Source organism: Phocoena phocoena, chromosome 11, assembly GCF_963924675.1.
Source record: "Phocoena phocoena chromosome 11, mPhoPho1.1, whole genome shotgun sequence".
In the NCBI taxonomy this organism is placed as follows: domain Eukaryota; kingdom Metazoa; phylum Chordata; class Mammalia; order Artiodactyla; family Phocoenidae; genus Phocoena; species Phocoena phocoena.
The window spans coordinates 62,452,402-62,474,215 of NC_089229.1; the positions used below are offsets into that span (position 1 = coordinate 62,452,402).

General features: G+C 38.1%; 1 protein-coding gene across 1 annotated transcript in view; it reads right to left on the bottom strand.

Moving 5' to 3' along the window:
- Window positions 1–21,814, bottom strand: part of DIP2B (disco interacting protein 2 homolog B) — a 239,676-nt gene that overhangs the window by 54,453 nt on the left and 163,409 nt on the right. Inside the window, exons 5-12 of the mRNA XM_065887981.1 lie at window positions 14,014–14,226; window positions 11,120–11,275; window positions 10,523–10,642; window positions 6,749–6,946; window positions 5,221–5,312; window positions 3,409–3,519; window positions 1,602–1,725; window positions 880–989 (exon numbers count right to left, since the gene is read on the bottom strand). Coding sequence (XP_065744053.1) covers window positions 880–989; window positions 1,602–1,725; window positions 3,409–3,519; window positions 5,221–5,312; window positions 6,749–6,946; window positions 10,523–10,642; window positions 11,120–11,275; window positions 14,014–14,226 — 1,124 coding nt within the window. The remainder of the gene's footprint in view (window positions 1–879; window positions 990–1,601; window positions 1,726–3,408; window positions 3,520–5,220; window positions 5,313–6,748; window positions 6,947–10,522; window positions 10,643–11,119; window positions 11,276–14,013; window positions 14,227–21,814) is intronic.

A 21,814-nucleotide genomic window follows, 5' to 3' on the forward strand; every position in this document is an offset into this window, starting at 1 on the left:
GCAATGAGAAGCCCGCACACTGCAACAAAGAGTAGCCCCCGCTCGCTGCAACTAGAGAAAGCCCACGCGCAGCAACGAAGACCCAACACAGCCAAAAATAAATAAATTTTAAAAAAGTAAAAATAAAAAAAAAAAAGCACTTGGCCTGGTGCCTGGTATGCAGTAGGACTTAATCCCTCAACTGAATTATGTTATCAATCAGTCAAGTTCCTACACTAACATTCAATACCAAACCCTCTAGCCATCTGTTTCTTCTTGCTCTTTATCTGTTAAATTTGTTTTTTTTTTTTTTTTTTCGGTATGCGGGCCTCTCACTGCTGTGGCCTCTCCCATTGCGGAGCACAGGCTCCGGACGCGCAGGCTCAACGGCCATGGCTCACGGGCCCAGCCGCTCCGCGGCATGTGGGATCTTCCCGGACCGGGGCACAAACCCGTGTCCCCTGCATCGGCAGGCGGACTCTCAACCACTGCGCCACCAGGGAAGCCCTAAATCCGTTCTTTTCAAGCACAGCTATTTGTCCTCCTCATTTCTCCAGTCTCTTGCTTCCCATCACCCCCCACCACTCCCAGCCCCAAAGCAGCAGAAAAATATCTCTGCCAGTAAAGCATTTCTTAAACCTCTGAACTTCTCTAAGTCTTTTGTAACTTTCTTATATGACAAGGATCAATTTCTTTGTTGTCTTTCTCTTGAATATGTATTTATGTTCAAAATAATTAGAATAGAAGGGCCACTATAGGCATTTTACAAGCCAAAAGATGGAAATCTAACAAACCAGGAGGATATACTAACATTAAAACTACAAATAGTTTAAAATTTTGTGGGACAGCAATTGAAGCCAAAGGAAAAGCCAGAATGTACATCCTACTCTCAGGACTTACCTCAATGTATGCTGGTTCTGTACCAGCAGGCGAGATGTGGGGTTGCCAGTCTTTAGGTGGCTTTGAAAGGTACTTGGAATCTGTTACAACCCATTTGAGCCGGGGCCAACCTAAATCAAACCCAAAATAAAAATTGAATTGCCTAAGCCATCAGGAAAGGAGTTCACAATGAATTGGTCATTTTAAATATCAAGAGACCAAATCAAGGTCATTTTATAATCAGTAAAATATCTTTATTAGTGTTTAGTGATAAATCACCAGACAATTATACCTTCTTTCAAAAGTACAATCGTTCCACATGCTAATTCCAGGCCTTGACATTACCTCAACAACTGGGAGGTCCATTTGGCAGTGGAAGTCCACTGAGGTTAGTGGTCTATCCTCTGTCTCTACATGTAGCATTTAGCTTTAGTGAACAGAGTGGTAGCTTTTCCAACCATCAGCATAAAGGTTAAGGGTGTGGGCTGTGGAATCAGACAGATTTGGGTTCAAATCACTGCTCTGCCATATATTAGCTGTGACTTTGGGCAACTTACTTAACCTCTTTGTGTCTCACTTTCCTCACCTGTAAAATGGGGATAATGATGGTACCTACTTCATAAGATTATGAGAATTAAATAAGAAAATATATGTTAAGTACTTAGCTATTATTATATTAAAACACTAATTAAAGCACTCGGCTTTAATTTTTAACTGATAATCCAGGTACAAATATTACTAACCTTTAAACTGTACAATTTCTCCATTCTGGGTTTTTGGCAATCCCTTTAGACAAACTTCACTGGTAAGAGCTAAGGCAATACCGCAGCTTCCCAGCAAGAAGCCAATCTGCTGCCCTCCAGCATCCTGTGGACAAAAGATAATGAGCAAGGTAGGGGAGTGAACGTGAGCACACTGAAGCCCCAAGCCTGACACTCAGTAACACTCTGGCACTTGTGTGACACATTTGTGGAACCCCCTGATATCTGGCAATTGTCAAAATCCAGTGACAATATGTTCTTCCAAATAATTTCTACAACACAATGATTTCCTGAGTGCAAATCACATTTTTTTTTTTTAAATCACATTTTATTAATCTGACATTGCTAACGATGAATTCCACCAGCCAAATGTGACCATTTTAGTGAATGGTCAGCAACACTCCTCTTTTAGATTGATCTCAGGAAATGAAACAAAAGTGAACATGGTTAAGTTGTCTTGACCTAGCCATACCTCCAAATCCAAAAGCAAAGCAATTCAGGTCAGAACGAAATAAATAATGTAAATGGACACCAAATGTACAAATTTACAATGAAAGTGAATGGACGGTTATACCCAGGTCCACATACTCCTTATTATTCTATTTTAAAGGAGGTAGATTTAAGCCTTACAGCAATAGCCGAGGAAGAAACCAAAAGAGATAGCCTAAAGCATTTCCATTAAAATTTCATCTTAAAGGTATCATTATGAAACCACATAAACATTGCCAACTTAATAATTTAAGAACAACCCTATGATTTCCTGACCAATCTAAAGATACTATACCCATCAACCAGAGTTTCAGGGATGCTACCAATTTTTTTATTCCTTTCAGAAAATAATTTTTTTCTTATAAATCCATAGTCTCCACCATATTTGTCTTCACCATCAACTCCCAAAACTAAAATGCACGAGAAAATTAGGGTCAAACAGCTCATGGAGAAATCATTCAGTTAAACTCTGACATCTGCCACATACGCTTATTTTAGTAGGACGGATGTGAGGTCAAAGTAAATTCTGTACCCCAGAGTAGTAACACATCACTGCACCGCCCTTCGACTTAATGGAGACCCTAGATGTTGCGATACAGTTAAGGGAAATCCCTTCTCAGAAAGGTTTCACCTATTGTAAATGTGGATTATCTATATAGTCTCTGAAGCAAGAGTGGTACTTCTTATTTTAAGATTTTTTTTTGATGTGGACCATTTTTAAAGTCTTTATTGAATTTGTTACAATATCGCTTCTGTTTTATGTTTTGTTTTTTTGGCCCCAAGGCATGTGGGACCTTGGCTCCCCAACCAGGGATCAAACCCACACCCCCTACACTGGAAGGCAAAATCTTAACCAGTGCACCACCAGGGAAGTCCCGAGAGTGGCACTTTTTTTGTTGTTGTTGGCTGTACCACGTGGCTTGTGGGTTCCTCGACCAGGGATTGAACCCAGGTCCACGGCACTGAAAGCCCAAGTCTTAACCACTGGACCGCCAGGGAATTCCCGAGTGGTACTCTTTATAAATAGTAATCGTTGAAAAGTCAAGTATGTCCCCATAACTTTTACGTGATATATAACACTAGAAAAATTCTATCTCGGTTGAAAACAGGTTATTTTCATGAAACGTATAAGTATTCATAAATAAATTTTCTACAACTTTCATGTTTTTAGAAAGTGAAGCTAAGTACCTAAGAAAATGGTCAGACTATTTTTTAATGTTGTAACTGAGTCAACTGATCCAAGAACCCAATGCCTGCCATGTCGCATCAGGCTACACTTCTCTAAATTTAGCCATGTTACCTTTCTGGTAAGAGGTACCTCTATAGGCACTGGAATCACTTCGGCCAGGAGACATCCATAAAAAGCCACCATAAACATGACTGGATCATTGTTGGGGTAAACCAGGGCTACCTATAATACATAATGACATTCAATACAGAGGAATAAGAGGAGACTAACGCTTTCAATGCCACTAAGTGATAGATTTATATATGACATTTAGCATGGACACAATACATCAAACCATTTAATGGCCTAAAGAAAATTAACTTATTCAGAAGGATGCACACATCTAAAAAGATCTCTGTCATTCCCATGATTATACTAGGCACAGTTCGGGGACTATAATGCAATTCATCATCATCACCATAAGAATTTTTCATTTAATTCTATTGGTGATTTAGCAGTAAACAACTCACCTTCAGTAGTAAGTTAATTACTTAGAAAACCTAAGGCAATTTACTTTAGTGCAGGGCTAAAGCAATAAAATTAATGTGATGGATCTCTCTAGATAGACTAACATATTAAAGAATAAGCCTTATATCTCTCAGAGAGAACCTACAAGAATTGACGGACTCAATTACCACCTTAGGGCAAACCTAAGGTTTCTTACTTTTTAACAAATTCATTGCATTAATCCTTACTCACTTAACCAACAATGCAAGTATACTAGCAAGAAGGCATTTGGTAGTAGGTATAAGCAATACTGGCAGAAACCATTATGAATATAAAGTTAATTCATTTACAAAAGATAAACAGTGAAACCTCCATAATATGTTCAAACCTGTGATCTCACCTGTAATGCATCCGAGATAACTGACCCTTCCTAATTTCCTCAAGGAATGCAAAAACACAGAAGTCACGATTGTTGTGGAGTTTGTTCCTTGGCTTGGATATTCACAGATTAACGTTTGAAACTTAATTATGTCATTGGACTTTTGTTTCTCCCTTTCTTTCTCTCACTTAAAGATTCTCTTAACTTACTCCCAAGATAAGTTCAGTTCTGAACCTTCTAGAGTTCTAAAAAAAATACTAAATGCACAAGACATTTAAACAACCCATTTCCTTTCTGCACACAAGTGTCCATGTTGTTAGGAAGACACGAAATTACCTTCTTAGGGTTCAGTGAAGATTATGATACACTCACAAGTCATACTTCAAAGTAAAAGCCATACTTTAGATGCCCTTTGCCAAAATGCGTAAGTATTAATATCTTTAACAGGCTAGTTTAGGAAATTTTGTACTCATGAGCCTACTAAAATGAATTCTGTTGTGTACGTAGCTGGTGCTTCATTCTACAAGCCCAAATGAAAAGTAGTATTTGATGATAAGAAGTAATTTTATTTAGAAAGTGAATAAAACCTTTAAATATTGAAAAAAATTTGAATGTCACCTCTAATGTAAAAAGAAATTAATGATGTCAATTTGTTTCTTCTTAGAAGTAACATAAGTCTCCCTCCCTGTCCACACCCCCAGAATATTGTTTTGAAAGTTTTATGGGGCATTTTTCAAAGAAAAAAATCAAAGAGTAAACTTGATTGCTATTTTTGTTGTCTAAATATTGAAATATTTATTTACAGAAAGACTTAGGTTTCTCTTTATTTTCATTAGTAAAGAGACATGTGAATATCCTTCAAACTATAAACGCAAGAATTATAACCTGGGTTGGAAACAAACCATTTTCATTTTGTAAGAGTAAGAGTTATATAAATTGTGCTGTTGTACATTAAAAATCCAGAATGTGCATGCTGGAAAACAATAAACATCACCTCCCTAAAACAAACAAACAAACCCCCCCCCAAAACCAACCAACCAAACAAAAAAACCAGTTACCCTGTCTCCAGGTTTTAATACAGGTTCATTTTTGGTCCCCAGTTTATTAAGCAGTGTGTAGGCCAACTTTAAACTTCTGCTCCACAACTTTCCTGGAAAAAGAAAACAGTCATATAGAAAAACATAGGCCCACTTCAGCAAGAGCGCATTCAGTTCATCAGCACACCAAATGAGATAACGGCCACTAGCAAATGATACATTAGACAAGCAGCACCCTCAACACACAGAGAGGCCCTCCGCCACAAAAACTGCTTCACAGTCACTCTAGTTTACGAAAGCCAGTGCTGCCTTCAAGCAAAAATGAAAGCTCACTCTGATTTAGATAATATTTCAAATTCTTCTCTGAAGTAATCTGAATATCTTTAGAAATAATTTGATGTGAGCTGATCAGATTTAAAGGGAAGGAAACAAGTTTTTATCACAGGACTGAAAATCAGAAGACAGCTTCTTTCTAAGCTTTTTCTGAAGAAACACTTACACATATGATACTGGATAACTGAAGCAAGTGCAAAGCAAAAGTACGCCTCAAATGACTGAGCATTCCATACCACTGTATTTCAGTGAAAACAGACAATAAAATGGAAATTAACTGTGTGAAACATGTGGATACAGTCAAAGATGTTAAATAAACATGTAAAGGTTTGGCTAGCTGACTGCTTTCTTAAAGGGTACATGGATGAGATTAATGTACAGCTTCTGAAATGAATGCTAAAAACGATTTTAGGGGGAAAAGCCTATTGCTCCCCTCTTCCGGCTCCTTTCCCCGACCACCCTTAGAAATTCTTATTTTAGATTATGAAGAAAGTGAAATCATTTTATTTTGCAAAGATATGTTGGTTTTACACACAACTCATTCAGAGGGGCATTGAAGATGGAAACTCATGTCAATCTGTACAATTCTTTAAATAAAAACTATTTCTCTAAAATATTCTCTATGGAGATCTATGGACAATGTATACCACTTGTGAAGGTTGAAAAAGGAATCTGTCTGAATAAACTAGTACAAAATCTCACAGCCCAAGTTGAATCCATTCTTCTTGTTATTTAAAAAAAGAATAAAAATAAAGTTATTTTAAAAATTTGTAAAACAAAACTAAATGGAAAACTACTGATTCTTTGTTCATTATAGAATTTTGTGCCTATTACACGCAAGAGGCAGGATGAAGTAAATGACAAAGATCTAAAAAGTAACCAATTTCAATTTTTAGATAAAACCACCTGATTTTTACCATATGCCATTAATCCTGCCCAAATGTCTTCCTAAAATCCTCTCCTAATGTTTAAACATCAGTGGATCTAAAAAGTCTCTTTCTTCTTTTAAATATCAGCTGGCTTGCAACAGTCCCTTTAGCAAAAGAAAATATTTGGCAACAGCTGTACTTAGAACTTAGGATCCTATTAAAATAATTTAAAAGATCTAGTGAAACACAATGACCAGTAACTGCTAAATAGCAAGATAAAAACATTACCCATGATAATCTGAAGAACTATTAGGAGAAAAGGAAGGAGCTGGACTCCTGAAACTCACCGTAAGTAAGAGTGTAAATTGGTTTCCCTGTTACGTCCAGTGCAGTCAGACAGGGGCATTTTGCCTGAGTGGTGCCCCAGCGCTGCAGGGCAGACTCAAGAGCAGGAGGCCAGTTACAGATGACTCCTAATGGCTCTCCTTTCACAGGGGTCATCTGCCGTCCCTCAGGCTTGGGTTGGTTGGGGTCTGGCTGAGGTACTGTACCAAAACAACCCCAACAGGTTATGAAAATAAGATCAGAAGTAAGTACAAATACCAAGTAACACAACTCAGGTCTCTAATCTCAAGTATATTTCCCCTTTCCCTTTATCTTTATCTGGCTTGAACTCACTCTGAGAAAATAAAGGACATCATTAGAAATAGTAATCCACAAACTGGGCCTTAATTCATTTTTCCACATAATCGTAAAATCATATTTAATATATTTTACACAACAAATCCTGACCCTGACAAAGCAAATGCCTGAACGTTCAAAAAAACACAAAGCATACATTTCTGTTTAGCAATTTTACAATTTTTAGTAAGCTTGTTTTTAGACCTTTAGTTTGTGTCCAATGTTAGAAAGCCAGGTTCCACCTCACCAGGTTATGTTTAATGATAAAGCATTGAACTATGAATCAGAAAACCCAAGCTTACATTCACTTTTTACTAGTGTGACCTGAGGCAAAAGGAGTTACCCCAGCCTCAATTTTCCTCATCTATAAAATGGGGATACGACAGGGTCATATTGGACTCAGGCAGACAATGGGCATGAATGACAATGTTCCTTCCATGTCTCTATACCTCTGTGCACATCTCATATGGCCAATCCCTTTGCCTCCTGGTGAACTTGCCCTCATCCTTCTCAGGATGCAGCTCTAACGGTACCTTCCCTGGGAAGCCGCCCGGGGCCATTCCTTCCTTAGTGCTTCCACACTGTGTGCTAGTGCACCCTTATTAAAGTACTGAGGATGCTCAAGAGCATCTACTACTCTATAATTTTTTCTCCCCCTTTGACTGAGAGCTCTTTTTTTTTTTTTTTAAATATTTATTTATTTATTTGGCTGCTCTGGGTCTTAGTTGCGGCACACAGGATCTTCGTTGCGGCACGTGGGCTTTTTAGGTGCGGTGTGTGCGAACCCTTAGTTGCGACATGTGGGATCTAGTTCCCTAACCAGGGATCGAACCCAGGCCCCCTGCATTGGAAGCATGGAGTTTTAACCACTGGACCACCAGCGAAGTCCCTTGACTGAGAGCTTTTTGAGAGAAGATATGGTTCATATTCCTCTTATTGCCTAGAGTGCCTAATACATAATGGTTGCTCAATCAATGTTAATTAAATTGAACTGAACTTGGGGGACAAAAAAGGAAAGCACTAGGATCATTAACATGGGCAATTCCAGAAACTGGAGGTGACTAATATTTCATATTCTTTCATATAGACAAAACTTAAGTCCTCTTAATTTTTCTACAATAAACAAGTATTATTCAAACATTAAAAAGCAAAAAAAAAATCCTGTATTTTCATAGCAGGAAAGATAATTTACATATGGAACAAAAGGCCAAGTATTCACTGAGTGCCAATTATGTGCACAAGATGTGATAAACATTGAGAAGATAAATGCTGCACATATCATTCTTTGAACAAACATTTATTGCTTCTAATAATGACAGGTACAAGGAATACAGGGTCCATGCCCTCTAGGAGTATCCAGACAGTGGGGACACACTCATACACAGAGCTAAGTAAACATGACCAGTGCATGACAGAGACAGGTACAGAGAGGGCAGAAGAGGGCCATGCCACCCAGCTTAGGGGATGGGGTCTCCCACCTGGAGGAGGTAATGCCTGAGCTGAGTCTTAAAGGGAGGGGAAGGGTAGGGATTAGCCAGGTGAGTAGGAGATGAGAGAAGCATTATAGAAGAGAGAACAGATGGAACGAGCAGCAAGTATTAGAAGGGCAAATGAAATGTGAAATAAACTTTATTTTACAGCTCAATTTAATGACAGGTTGGGGAAACTTACTTAAAATGTCATTCATTTTTCTACTGATACAAAACTAACAGTTTCACTTCCCAACTCACTGCCCTAGGTAAATAACATTTGCATATTCTCAGACCCTAAACCACCAGATTAAGTATAAAAATAAACATGGGTGATTCTACATAAATAGTTTTCTTTTTATGGACAGACTGTATATATGGTAGGCATAGTTCTGGTCATAAAAGTCTGTACATTATTGCCATCCATTAGGCCTCAATGCAGACCCTGGGGCACACTCTTCCAAACTTCCAAAGACATATAGGTATTTTTCTTTTCCAAAGGTAATTGTCATTCAAATAAAAAAATGTTGCCTATTTAAAATTAGTGGAAAGCTGTTAGCTCTATTCTAATTGAGCTCAAGTATGAATATTGCTCAAGTATAACTCTATTAAACCTTGACCTTCACTTGCCTAGTCAATACACAGTACTAAAAAGACTGAAGAGGATATTACTGGCACAGACACCCTGAAAATATCAGTCCATCAAGAAAGATGACCATAGTTCAATGAGTTTAGTGACTCCTAAAGAAACAGAAATTCATCTTAACCTCATATGTCAGGTTGCTTGTTGCTTCCTGCTGTACAAAGTGGGCTAAGACTGGATCTGGTCTACCAACATGCCTAGTTCCATTAAGGTCTGATGTGATCAAAGCCTACTCTTAGCCTCAGGACGTAAAAATGGACTGCAAAACTACCAAGACTTAGTTCTTTGGACGAAAGCTTTTGTTAGATAGAACTATCAAATGGCCACCCTCATTCCATCTATGTCGCCATATAGTCCCCTCCCAATCCTTCTATTAAATTCCAGATATCATATTATTTTATCCCTAAATATTTTTAAAATTATTGAATGAATAAATCACTCTTATCACTTCCTCTAGGAAGCCTTCCCTAACCACACAGATGAAATGGAATTCTTCCCTTCTCCAAACTGCCTGTACCAGTTGATACATACATATTGACTAAACTCAGCTTTCACCTACAGTATATGTTTTGTCTAAATTGTAAACAACAACATGAAGGAAGAAGGGAGTTACTGTATTTTCATGAACCTATTTCACCATCTACCACGTTAAAGCAGATACATATATGTGTTGACTGGTTGATTTAACAAAACTACTGGGTTATATTAGAAAAGAATGTGCAGGACTTCCCTGGTGGTGCAGTAGTTAAGAATCTGCCTGCCAATGCAGGGGACACGGGTTCAATCCCTGGTCCGGGAAGATCCCACATGCCTTGGAGCAACTAAGCCCGTGTGTCACAACTACTGAGCCCGCATGCTGCAACTACTAAAGCCTGCGCACTTGGAACCCATACTCCACAACAAGAAATGCCACAATGAGAAGCCTGTGCACTGCAACAAAGAGTAGTTCCCGCTCGCCGCAGCTAGAGAAAGCCTGCGTGCAGCAACTAAGACCCAACACAGCCAAAAAAAAAAGGGCAAACTTTTGAGACCGAATTTGACACTCCCGTTCTAGGATAATGCCAAATAGAAACAATTTTAAAAATTATGTGTTTGTTCCTAATTTCAAAGAGCATATGTCTGTGTTCCATAGTTATCTCTTTGTTTTTCTCTCCCCTCCCTCTCTCTTTACTTGTCATCTGAGATTTAAAATATAAAGAGCAGAAAGCTATGAACTCTTTCAACCAAAAACGATGCCTTGTTCATCCTTAAATCGTATAATACCTAGCATGTAGCAACTGCTTACGAAATTTCTAAGGAATATACGTGTTTGTTAATATTACCACTACCTTCCACAATTTCTTCAGAGTCATCCACAAAAAATTCTTTTAAGGGAGGCCTTTTGGGTCGTTTCAGAGTGTTGAGAAGCTGCTGGATTTTTGTGGATACTCTGCTACTGACAGGAACACCTATAAGGGAAAAAATGGTAAGTTAAAATTAATTGATTTTAGGGATATTTCAGTTCCTCAATTCTCTTAGAAGCTTTTATTTCTAATGATGTTTGGCCTTTGTCCACAGTCTCATTCTATTTCAACTGGGCCAAATAGGTACAAATATGTACATTACCATTTTTATGACAACAGAGAAAAAATATGCTATTATTAATACTGTTTATATATTTCATTTAACATCACTTTTCACTCATAGCATTCTTTTCTTTTTCCATACTTTTTGTTCAGAGTATCTTTTTGAAAGTATAGACTAAGTGTGAACAAGTGTTAGTGCTGCTGGAGTGCAGATGTTGAAAAGAGGGAGCTCAAGATGATCTGTGTGAGTAGGTCAATCGCAGTATAGTTCTGCCGCTGCTGGACATCAGGCACTGCTGTTTATAATTTGAATTTTTTCTGTTTAACTAATATGCCCTATTTAGGCACAGAGGTGCCTACCATCAGCTGTATCCATGAGGCTGGACCTGTTGGATCCTTTGTGCATGCCTTTAACTATCCCCGATGGCGGTAGATCAATATTTGCGGGGCGTACTGAGGAAGATGATGACGAAGAAGAGGTAGTTGTAGTGACGTCAGGGGGAGCAGAGAAGTTCTCTAAGAGGGAAGAAACCAAAATTTAGAATTATGTTACATTAGCAATAAAAATAAGAATCTTTAAATCTTGGAGTTTTTTTGGTTTGTTTTTTAAGAAGAAAGAAAGCTACATAAATGGGACACTAGCTCCAATAAAACAACCTTTAAAATCACATTTTACTAGCAAGATATAATGAGAGAGGAAGAGGTTAAGCCAGGGCATATCAGCTTTCTAAAATTATTACTCTTGAAAACTTGAGCAGCCTTAGTAAGATCAAATCGCATATCAAATATTTCTCAAAAATGCTGTTTCCTACACAGAAAGTCTGGTAGAAATCCAATGTTATAAAAATAACCATAATAAAATAAAAATTGCAAGTGACTTCAAAATGAAATCAAAGTATGATCATTATGGCTACTAACAGTCCAGTCTTCTGAGCATTTCTTCATGTTTACGTTGGTTTATCTATGTTTCTTCTTTCACTGAAGGCAGAAATTGTGTCTTGGGAGTCAGATCGCTCAAGTTCCCAAATGAAGAAAACCAGATAAAATCCACTTTTAATTTTTATAAAATAACCAATAGGTTACTTGGATTTACTTGACAGAAAAGGTTCTTCCCTTGCACTAAGCATGATTAAACAGTGTTGTCACCTTCTGCTTCATGTAGGGATTCTTACTATAAAGAAATAATGATACAGTTGGAAGAGAGCCATTCAACAGGGATGTGTTACAAAAAACTTAGAAGAAAACGAAAATTAGAGGAAGCAAAGTATACAATTCGCAAGAATAATGAAAGGCCACTCATAACTATGAAAAAGGGAAAAAGCATAATAAAACAATTTCTAAAATCAATTTGGGAGTAAGCTTCCCATGCCCCAAAAGTCTATAATTACTAGTTTAATATTTTTTAAAGCTTTAAATACTTGGCACAAGTATACTGCAGTATATTCTTTCTGTAGGATAATGTGATAACAAAGCTTTAAAAATAGACATTTTTATTTGACTCAGCAATTCCACTTATAGGAATACATCCTAAGAGGAAATAATCAAACAAATGCACAAAGTTGTGTGTTCGAGGATGTTCATTCTGGTTTCATAATAGCAAAAAACTGGATACTACTTAAATGCCCAAAATAGGGAACCGGCTAAAATAAGCTAGGGCATAGCCACACAGTTGCATATTTTGAAACCATAAAAAAAAAAAGTATAATTCTATATTAATGATATAAAAGATGTCTGTGATACACTGCTAATAAAAGGTTATGAACATTATATTTAGTACAATTTCACTTCTGTAAAAACAAAACCAAAACCTTACATATTTATATGCAAATAAGGTCTAGAAGGATATACCGTGAAAGTGATAACACTTAAGTGTTATCCATAGAAGTGGGTTTGTAGATTATTTTTCCTTTTATCTGTACTTTCAAATTTTTCTTTTAGAAACATGAATTACTTCCTGTTAGAGCAGACATCCGAAAGGCAATAATGTTGGATAAAATGGTTCCTGTGAGTACCTGAACCAATAACTTTCCACAGAGTGGAAGCAATATGAGATATGAAGTCAGATGAAATCATCTTGTTAACAAAAATTCAGGTAAAGTTAACTGGGTATCAGGAAAATATTTTTAACAAGTGAAACTGCTCTCTTTTAGACAATGTGGGAATAAAACCTGACCCCACCATGGCTCTGTCGCTTACCCTCCCAACAGAGGAGGTGGTGAGCCTGCTCATCCACAGCTGCTTCGGGAGGTTCAGTCAATTAAGGGCACAGCTAAGAGTGAAGGACAAGCCATCAGTTGCTGGCACTTGGCCTTTTAATGTAGGCAAGCATACCCTCAAGGTAGCTATTTTCTTTAAAAATTATAGGCTTGAATCGAAAGGTTTCCAAGTTATTCTTTTCAGAAATCAATTAATAGAATAAAGATATATATAAGGTGAAACAGGAAGGTCACTGATATAAAAATTAAGACACCAAAATGCAAGTGGATTGTTAAAAAACAAGGAAAAGTATCACAGACACACGATGTTCATATACATCACATAGTGCCATGTGTACCAACTAATTAAGCAAAAGCAGAGATCTGAACTGGATCTTTATCTGCAGATGTCACAGACTCTTAGAAAACACACACACACACACACACACACACACACACACACACACACACACAAAGCAGAGCCAAGCGAAAGCTATACTCCATAGAGGAGCACTGGCAGCAGGTAGCAGCTCACAGAGTACCAGCGTTCTCAGCCCGCACACTCCGTTGTAGCAATAGCACAGCAGCAACGACAATAAATCCAGTCTTTATGCTAAAGACAAAAGGGTCTTATTGATATTGTCTTAGTTCAGAATTTGCTCAGGTTTAATTCTTTTGTGTTTGAGAGAATGTGGACAACAATCCTGGGAAAATCTAATACATTACATCTTTTAACACCTTTTACTTGATGGAATATTCTCCAATAGGGATAAACCACACTAAGACTGGTGTTATATCTTGCAGCTTGAGTATTGCTTATAGAAATAGCTATGGCTTCAGGTGGGCAATAAATACTATGTACCAATAATGCAGACACTCTCTATCATTGCAAGTGTAATGCTCGTGTTTCCTTCTTTGCCTCATTAACTGTCATGTTCTTTCTGATTCTATTTTTTTTAGGCCACCCTGAAAAACCTAATACAAATCATAACCTATTTCCTGGATACTGGGAGCCAAATGGAACATAATTTGGGCTGCTCGGGTAGATCCAGCTCCTACCTATTCGAGTATTGGCAAATACATCAGCTAGAGACCCACTGGTTCCTTTGACCTCTCCATGGGACAGCGTAGAAGATGCGGATGAAGAAGTGGACGATCCCTGAATTGAACGGTTGATCCAGGACTCAGCGTTCTGTAAGCTCTGTTGCAAGGCAGCAGAGAGCGCAGCTTGGCGTCTCAGAGAGCCCTCATCCTCAGAGGCCGAAGACGTGTCTGTGTGGAATTAGAAAAAAAGAAGTTCTCGATCCTGCCTAGAACAGAGGGCTTTCAGATCTTTCTCATCGATCACACATTCAATTTTGACAGCAGCAAAAAACATTTATATTCTTAAGGTAGATTAATATGTAAAGTTTGTTGAGAATCTCAAGGAAAGGTTTATGAACCAAAGTCTGCAAAAATAAAGCAGCCAAAATCTAGAGGTAATTTTAAGCTATTTTAAAAAACCCATTTTAGAACATTTAAACTTCACGTTTTTCTGTTCTGAGCTTAATCAGTACCTGAATTCTTCCGGCTTATCTTCTTATGTTCAAATAACCCTGAAGTGCCTCTATATCTTCTTCAGTCTCTTTATTAGAGAACCTTGTGATTGGCTGCTATACTGATTTTCGTAAGTACTTACTAATTAGTGTCTACTTAAAAGAAAATGATCTTGATGGGAAATATAAACGCTTATTTTTGGTAACAACAACTAAAGTGCCAAATAGTGAACTAGGTGTTGAGGAACTGACTTATTCTTATGTGGAATAAGAAACAGTGCTCAGCCTGGAGGCATTCATGGTTTTAGTGGAAAAGCTAGCTGGTAACAGGGCATAGGTGAGCTCTCCAAACGTGACTGGAGAGGTTACAGATCTGTATTTCTCTCCTTGATTCCCAGTCAGAGAACTGTGAGAAATTCACTGATGTCTGTTTTTAGACTGGCTCTGACTTCAGGAAAATAAGGTCTAAATTAGAAAAGCATGTTGAAAAAAAGAAAAAAAAAAGAAAAATTCAACCAAATATAGGATAGCCAAGGGAAGCAGAAGTCAGGAATTTATTCCAGGGCTCTGAGCTTACGAGTCATACAAGTTAGAGTGGCATTTAGTCTGATGTCAGATAAACCCTTCTAAATGATTTTGAGGGTTATAATTTATGGCCTGTGGATTGAATTTCATTCAATTTTTTTAAAAGTAAATATTCTGTGGTTAGTCCTGCTGAACTCTTTCCTCTAACTCAGGTGAAACTGTGGGTCAAGGTTCTATTACTTTGGTTCAGAGAGCCAAACAGATAACTAACAGGGCTAGAACACTGCTAAAACCTGACAATGGAAATTCGAACAAAAGACTAATTTAATCTAGAAGTCAAATTGCGCAGATCCGGAGTAAGAAAGTTAGAATAATGACTACATCCTTGCTTCCTGCTCTGAACTACCTCTGACTCATTCTCTCACACTGAAGGAGATCTGAGGCCCAAGACTTACTTATTTACTTATTTATTTATTTATTACAATGTACTACTTAGCTACATAATGTGTGCTGGGAACTGTCAGGTTCTGGGGATTCTGAGATGTATGAATTCTTCTGAGACAGTAAATGCCCTAAGAAGGCTTACCATCTAATACAGGAGATACACAACTCCTCAGACTATTTCATACGAATATAACAGATGCTAGGAAATGGGGTGAGCAAAGGGTTTCACAGGAGGGGCACCAATCTCAGTCAGGGATCTGAAGTACTTCTATGTAAATAGAGCACACTTGGAGGAGGTAAGGAAGGGCAAAAGATGAGGCTGGAGAGGTAAACAGTGACCAGACTCCAAAGGGATAAAGCGATGAGGTTCTTCAAAAGGAAAAGAGATTTATAATTAAACAGAGGGTGATTAAAGGAAAATACAGAGAAAGAAAAGTAACAGAATCTGTAACCTTTTACTTAAGGAAAACATTTTTGCATAATCTCCAAGAAAATATTCTAACATTTCATCTGTACCTTGGGAGGCAGAGATTTCAGTCTTTGCAAATATGCCTTAAAAAAAAAAAAAAAAGTACATGTGGGAGGAATGGGACAGGTGAATCTGACCCTAAGAATAAAGTATTTTCAGGGTGATACATCTCAGGATCCCACAGCCTCCACTGTATTTGCAGGCTGTCTTTACTGAATCAATTATTGTAATCTGTGTTAAGTCTGAAATCAGAATAACTCAATTTTAAAAGGCGAGTAAAACCAGTATTTTCATGATTAGGTTTATGGAAAATTGGCTTCATTATGTTCCTATATTGGATCAACATGTAATTAGGTATATTGTTTCAATTCAATTACCTCATTTGCCTGCCAGTCCTCAGAGTGTTTAGTGACTACAACTGTGGGGAGGCTTAGTGTAGTGGAAAAAACATGGCTTTGGTGTCCTCCTTCCATTTGAACTCTGGGGTCCACCACTTACTAGCTATGTGACTTGGGGACCAAATTACCCATCTGAGAAGGTTGTTTGCTTGTTCGTCCGTTCAACAAATACTCTAAGTACTACACTAGTTGGTAGGAATAAAATGGTAAGCAAGAAGACACAGTCCCTACTCTAACAGGACTTAGAGTCTTAAAGGAGTTTGAGGCAGGCACCCAAGGAAGTGAGACCTCAACCAGGGTGGAATGGTAAGCAGGAATTACTTATGAGAGGAGAGAGGAGAGTCAGGTAGAGGGAACAGCATGTGAGAAACCTGGGAGGGGACAGGAAACAAAGCACATTTGTGGATCTGGAAGAAATGAGACCAGCTGAAGCACAGGATGCAAAGCTGGTACTGACGAGAGATGAGGCTGGACGAGTAGACAGCACTGGGTTGCTAAGGGCCACATAAATCAGCTGAGGAAACTCGCCTCTGTGCTAACTGCTGTGTGAGACCACGAAATGAGACAAGCTGCAGAAAGCACCAGCAGTGCCAGCATACAGCAGGTGGCCAATAAACATCAAGTCCCCTTCTGCCCTGAAAAACCCACCCTATGTTTCCTCACAGACACAAAACTGTGGCTGTGAAATGCTTACAACTGATCACATGTTAAGATCACACAAAATGTAAGCACTGCTCTAGGACTATGTCTTTTTAAAGATAAAAAACAAGCTCCCTTAAATATTCATACATTTATTTGGTACCTTTTTTTTTTAAAAGTAACTGTCACTCATGAAATTGTTATGGATTAGCAGAAAATTGGGCAAGATTAAATTAATATTAATAGAAATAAAGCTATCATTTTCCCTCTGATTCTGCTCTGGTTGAACAGGAACTCACAACTCTTATCCATCATAACTAAAGCCCTTGCCTAACTTCTTGTATATTATGAATATAATAGGTCTACACAACAGAAAACTATTTTGGAAACGCAGTTTGACCTTCAGGTTATAACTGATGTGATTTTAACAAAGTATCATTTAATACTGATCACCAGAAGCCTAAAATCCATTTATAACCAATTAGGAAACATACAAACAATTAGTGTGTGGACTTTAAGGGAAGAAAAGTCCTGAATTTATTTACTAACTGCTGTAGCACTCCTTAGCCATTTGTGGAAATGACTCCCTTATTCTTGGTAGAAAATATATCCATTATATCTAAAAATGTTTATCTTAAAATTTTAAACACCTACCATATTATCTTTCCATCCCACTCCTGGGTATCTACCCAAGAGAAATGAAAGCATATATCTATCTGCACAAGGACTTGTACATGAATGCTCATAGGTGCTTTATTTGTAATAGCTAAAAATGGGAAACAACTCAAATGTCCATCAACAACTGAAAGGATAAACAAATTGTGGCATATCTTTATGATGGAATACTACTCAGCAATAAAAAGGAATGAACTACTGATACAAACAACAATATGGACGAATCTCAATGTAATTATGCTGAGTTAAAGAAGTCAGACCTTCCACCCACCGAAAAGAACAACAACTGTGTGATTCTATTTATACAAAAACATGAAACTCTAGAAAATGCAAACCAATGTATAGTGACAGAAAAACCAGATCAGTGGTTACCTCATGGGGAGGGGGAGAGTTGAGATTACAAGGGAATTATGAGGAAACTTTTGGGGGGTGATAGATATGTTCATTACCTTAATTGTGGTGATGGTTTCACAGTTTTGCTATGTCAGACATAGCAAAGTATATGCTTTAGATATGTGCAACTTATTGTATGTCGATTATACTTCAACAAATCTGATTTTCAAAGGTTTGTAGGGGTGAAAAAGATGCCTTGGTGAGAGGATGGTAACATCGGAAGGTTAGTCTATACAACCTGAGGGTGTGGTGCAAGGTGCAAAAGTTCCTGGAAAGACAGCACTTGCCACTGGGTTCTGACAGCTGATACCCAAACTAGGCCCAGATACCAGCTTAGAACAGCAGGTAAGTCAAGATTCACTGAAAGAAAGACCTCATCCTAACAACTATTCCAAAATATGCCACATAAACTAGGCCAGAAAATGGGAGCTTCAAAGAACAAATAAAGGAAGAAACCATTAACCATTGTACAGTTAGTGTACAATATTCTGGAGCCCATGAAAAGAAATTTTTGTGTGTGTTTGGGGTTGGCAGGTGGGAAGGGGTGGTATCAGGCAGGAAAGTGTCATGTTCGCTTGCATTGGTGGGTCAGGGGAATTAAGGACTTCCAGAACCTTCAAGAGAGGCAAAGCAAGTTTCCATGTAGGCAAAGATAGATTTTGAAGCTTAGGAGGGAAAAGCTTTAGAGACCCAAGAAGGGGCAGTCTGGGAGTAAAAGCATATATGGAAGAGAAGATTAAAAGGTTAGTTTGGGAAGCAGTCCATTCTGAATTTACGTTGGGCTACAAATTCTGAACAGATTAATCTAGCACTAAACTCAACAAGGGTGAGTACTGATTCACCAGACAAGGCTTAGGGAGATGTTCAGAGCTACTCAAGAGATGTTCCAGCATCTCACAGTAACCTGTGTGGACAGAGAGTTGGCTGGGGCTGAAAATCACTATGTAGAGCCTAATCAGCAGAGGCCCATGCACTGCCCGACCATTAACGTCCAAACGGGGGTACTTACGAGGGAGGGGCACTCACTAGTAATAATTACTCCGGGCTCACTCTACCTGTAAGAGATCTCCACTGTTTTTCTAGGTATTGTCCCAGGTCTATGAAAAAACATCTCACAAAATGAACTAATATTACAATTAATATTGGGGTGAGAAAAGAGGTTTTTTGTTTTTTTTTTTAACTTATTACCTACTTGAAAAGTTAGACTAAACATGCAGCAATTGTTAGAGCTCCAAAATTACCAGAAAATATTTACTTGACAGTATGGCAGAATGCGAGGCAATATGCCAAGTGGGAGAATAGGCTTTTAAAATCAGTCTGCTTTGAATTCTAATCTTAGCTCTGCCCCACTGATAGCTGTTGGGCAAATCAGTTCTTACGGGTCTTAACTCTACTGTTTGCTGTTGTTGTTCTTTTTCTATTGATTCTCTTTCATGGTGGATCTTAAAGAAAGAAAAAAAAAAGAAAAGAAAAGGAAAAAAAAATTCAGTGGATCTTTGTCTGTGGGGATCGTAAGTCCCTGGATTGATGCGGCATCCTTCCAGAAACCATTTGTGCCCCGGGTTACCATCAGCCTAGGACCACTTTCTAACGTTAGTTCTTACCAGGCAGGCCACTGAGATTCAATTCTTGTACCTACTAACCACAAATTGTTAGGGAAGGTCCCTGACCCCATCATTCTAAGGCCAGGCAACAGGCAAGCTTTCTCGACAAGGTCTTCTTTTGCTGGCAGGTTAATTTTTTCTAGTTCCCCCTTCTGCTAAAGATGTGAGTCCCTCTTGGGGTCTCAATTCCAGCTTCCAACCTTACACAGGTCCAAGGTTTTATATTTTCTACGCTTATAGTAATTAAAATTTAGGCCCCTTGTTCACTGTCTCCCCTCTCCCTGGGCAGCCAAAGTCAGCTCCATCTCATCACACTGATTTTCAGTGATCCTTCTCTTCCTCTTGCTCCTGTGTGTACTTAAAAGGAAGCTGGTTATATTCTATCTAGCATTTCGAAAGAGAAATTTTCTTTCCTCTCTTTCTAGGAGAGAACTTTCAGGTTATCTAACTGACTACATAGCTAGAAACAGATGTCGGAGCAAGTTATTGAGTCTCTCTAAAACTGTTTTCTCATCCGTAAAATGGTACAGAGAATTGCTGAGAGAACAAATGATAAAAAAGATATATGTTAAGCACTTAGCCCTTTGACCAGTACACAGAGGTACTCAAGAAATGGTAACTATGAAATCACTTTTCTTGGAAAACCTTAAATTTTACAATAACCTATTGAAATAAACAAATTCAATCTGATAGAGTGGGTTTTTTATTGTGCTTTGGCTTAAAGAATATTGAATACTAATCGTCCAAGTAATTACGGAGCTTTGCTCATAACCCATACCAATAATGAAAGTATGTTATTAAAAGATCCAAATCTATTAATTAGACCACGTTTATAGAGGTCTGATTTGCCATCTCTGTTTACTTTGTGGTTCTGAATAAAATTAGAATATTTTGGGGAAACTCTCCAAGTTGGTAACCATCTGTTATGTGATTTGGACTATAAGCTCTCAGAAGGCAATAGCTATTCAATTTGCTTGGAATAATACCCATTCCAGGACCACGCATACAGGAGTATCTATTAAGTAAAAAAGGACTTCCCAAACCTGACACTTTAGTAGAGAAAAAAGAAAATCAAGAAAGGAGCCTGACACATAATTGCTGAATGACCTGGGGCAAATCACTTAGTGACTGTAAGGTTGTTTGTTTCCTCATCTCTAAAGAAATCTGGACTTCACAATTCTCAGAATAGTTGGTTACGAGGAACAAATGAGGCAGCACAGCCACTGGTATGTGGAAGTCCTTTACATAGTGTAATCCTATAAAGCATTATGAAAGTGTGTTAAAAGTATAACAATATCCCAGTCTGTTCATGGGCATCATTTTCACATATAGAAATGCAAAGAGGTAAATTTCTCTTTTGTCCGGCCCTATGAATTACTACTATAGGTACTTTCAAGCGGAGACCTGTGGACACAGACCTCTACATTTTAAGCTTCATTTTATGCAAGTCAGTCAAAATACCTTACTGTGCTTTGGGGTCATTATGTGGTCTATTTGTTCATCTGTGTACCCTCAGAACGCAGTGTAGGCTAAGTCCACACGGGTGCAGAAAAAGCTTAGAGGAGAAAAAATATATGCTGTAGTTTTTGCATTGTGTTTATCTGTATGAATGAGTAATAGTGTTACACAAAGAACCCCTACACAGAAAGAGCTGAGGTAATTGCCTCATGACATTAGTAAATGGTTTCAGCACATAAAGGGAACTGGATGGCAGTAATTCAAGCAGTCTAAAAGACCATGTAAGAGACCACAGGCACTAAAAGAACCATAGATTGCTACCAACTTGGAGAATTTAAATCTTCCAATCCACAAGACAGAAAGCAGTGCACATATCAATAAGCAAATTTTAGGCTGATTGACATTTTATTATTTGAGAAGGATTTATGAACAAAAGACAAATAATTTCTCATGCTGTTTACCATATTTTCCAGACTATATGATACGACGAATAAAGCCAAGACTTATGACATAGTTTACTCCTTAAATCCTTTTTGTTAAATCTCTCCAAAAACAGCTCTAAATTTTCCTCAGTTAAGTAATTCCGATAGTTATGTGTTGGGTGCCTCCCAAAGAAGCCGACTGGCCAGTGTGCTCTAGCAGGTATCCCAGAAACTAGGTTCACCTGGCACAGCACGTGCAGAGTAAGGGCTCTGACTGGAAACATGTTTTGTGATGTGT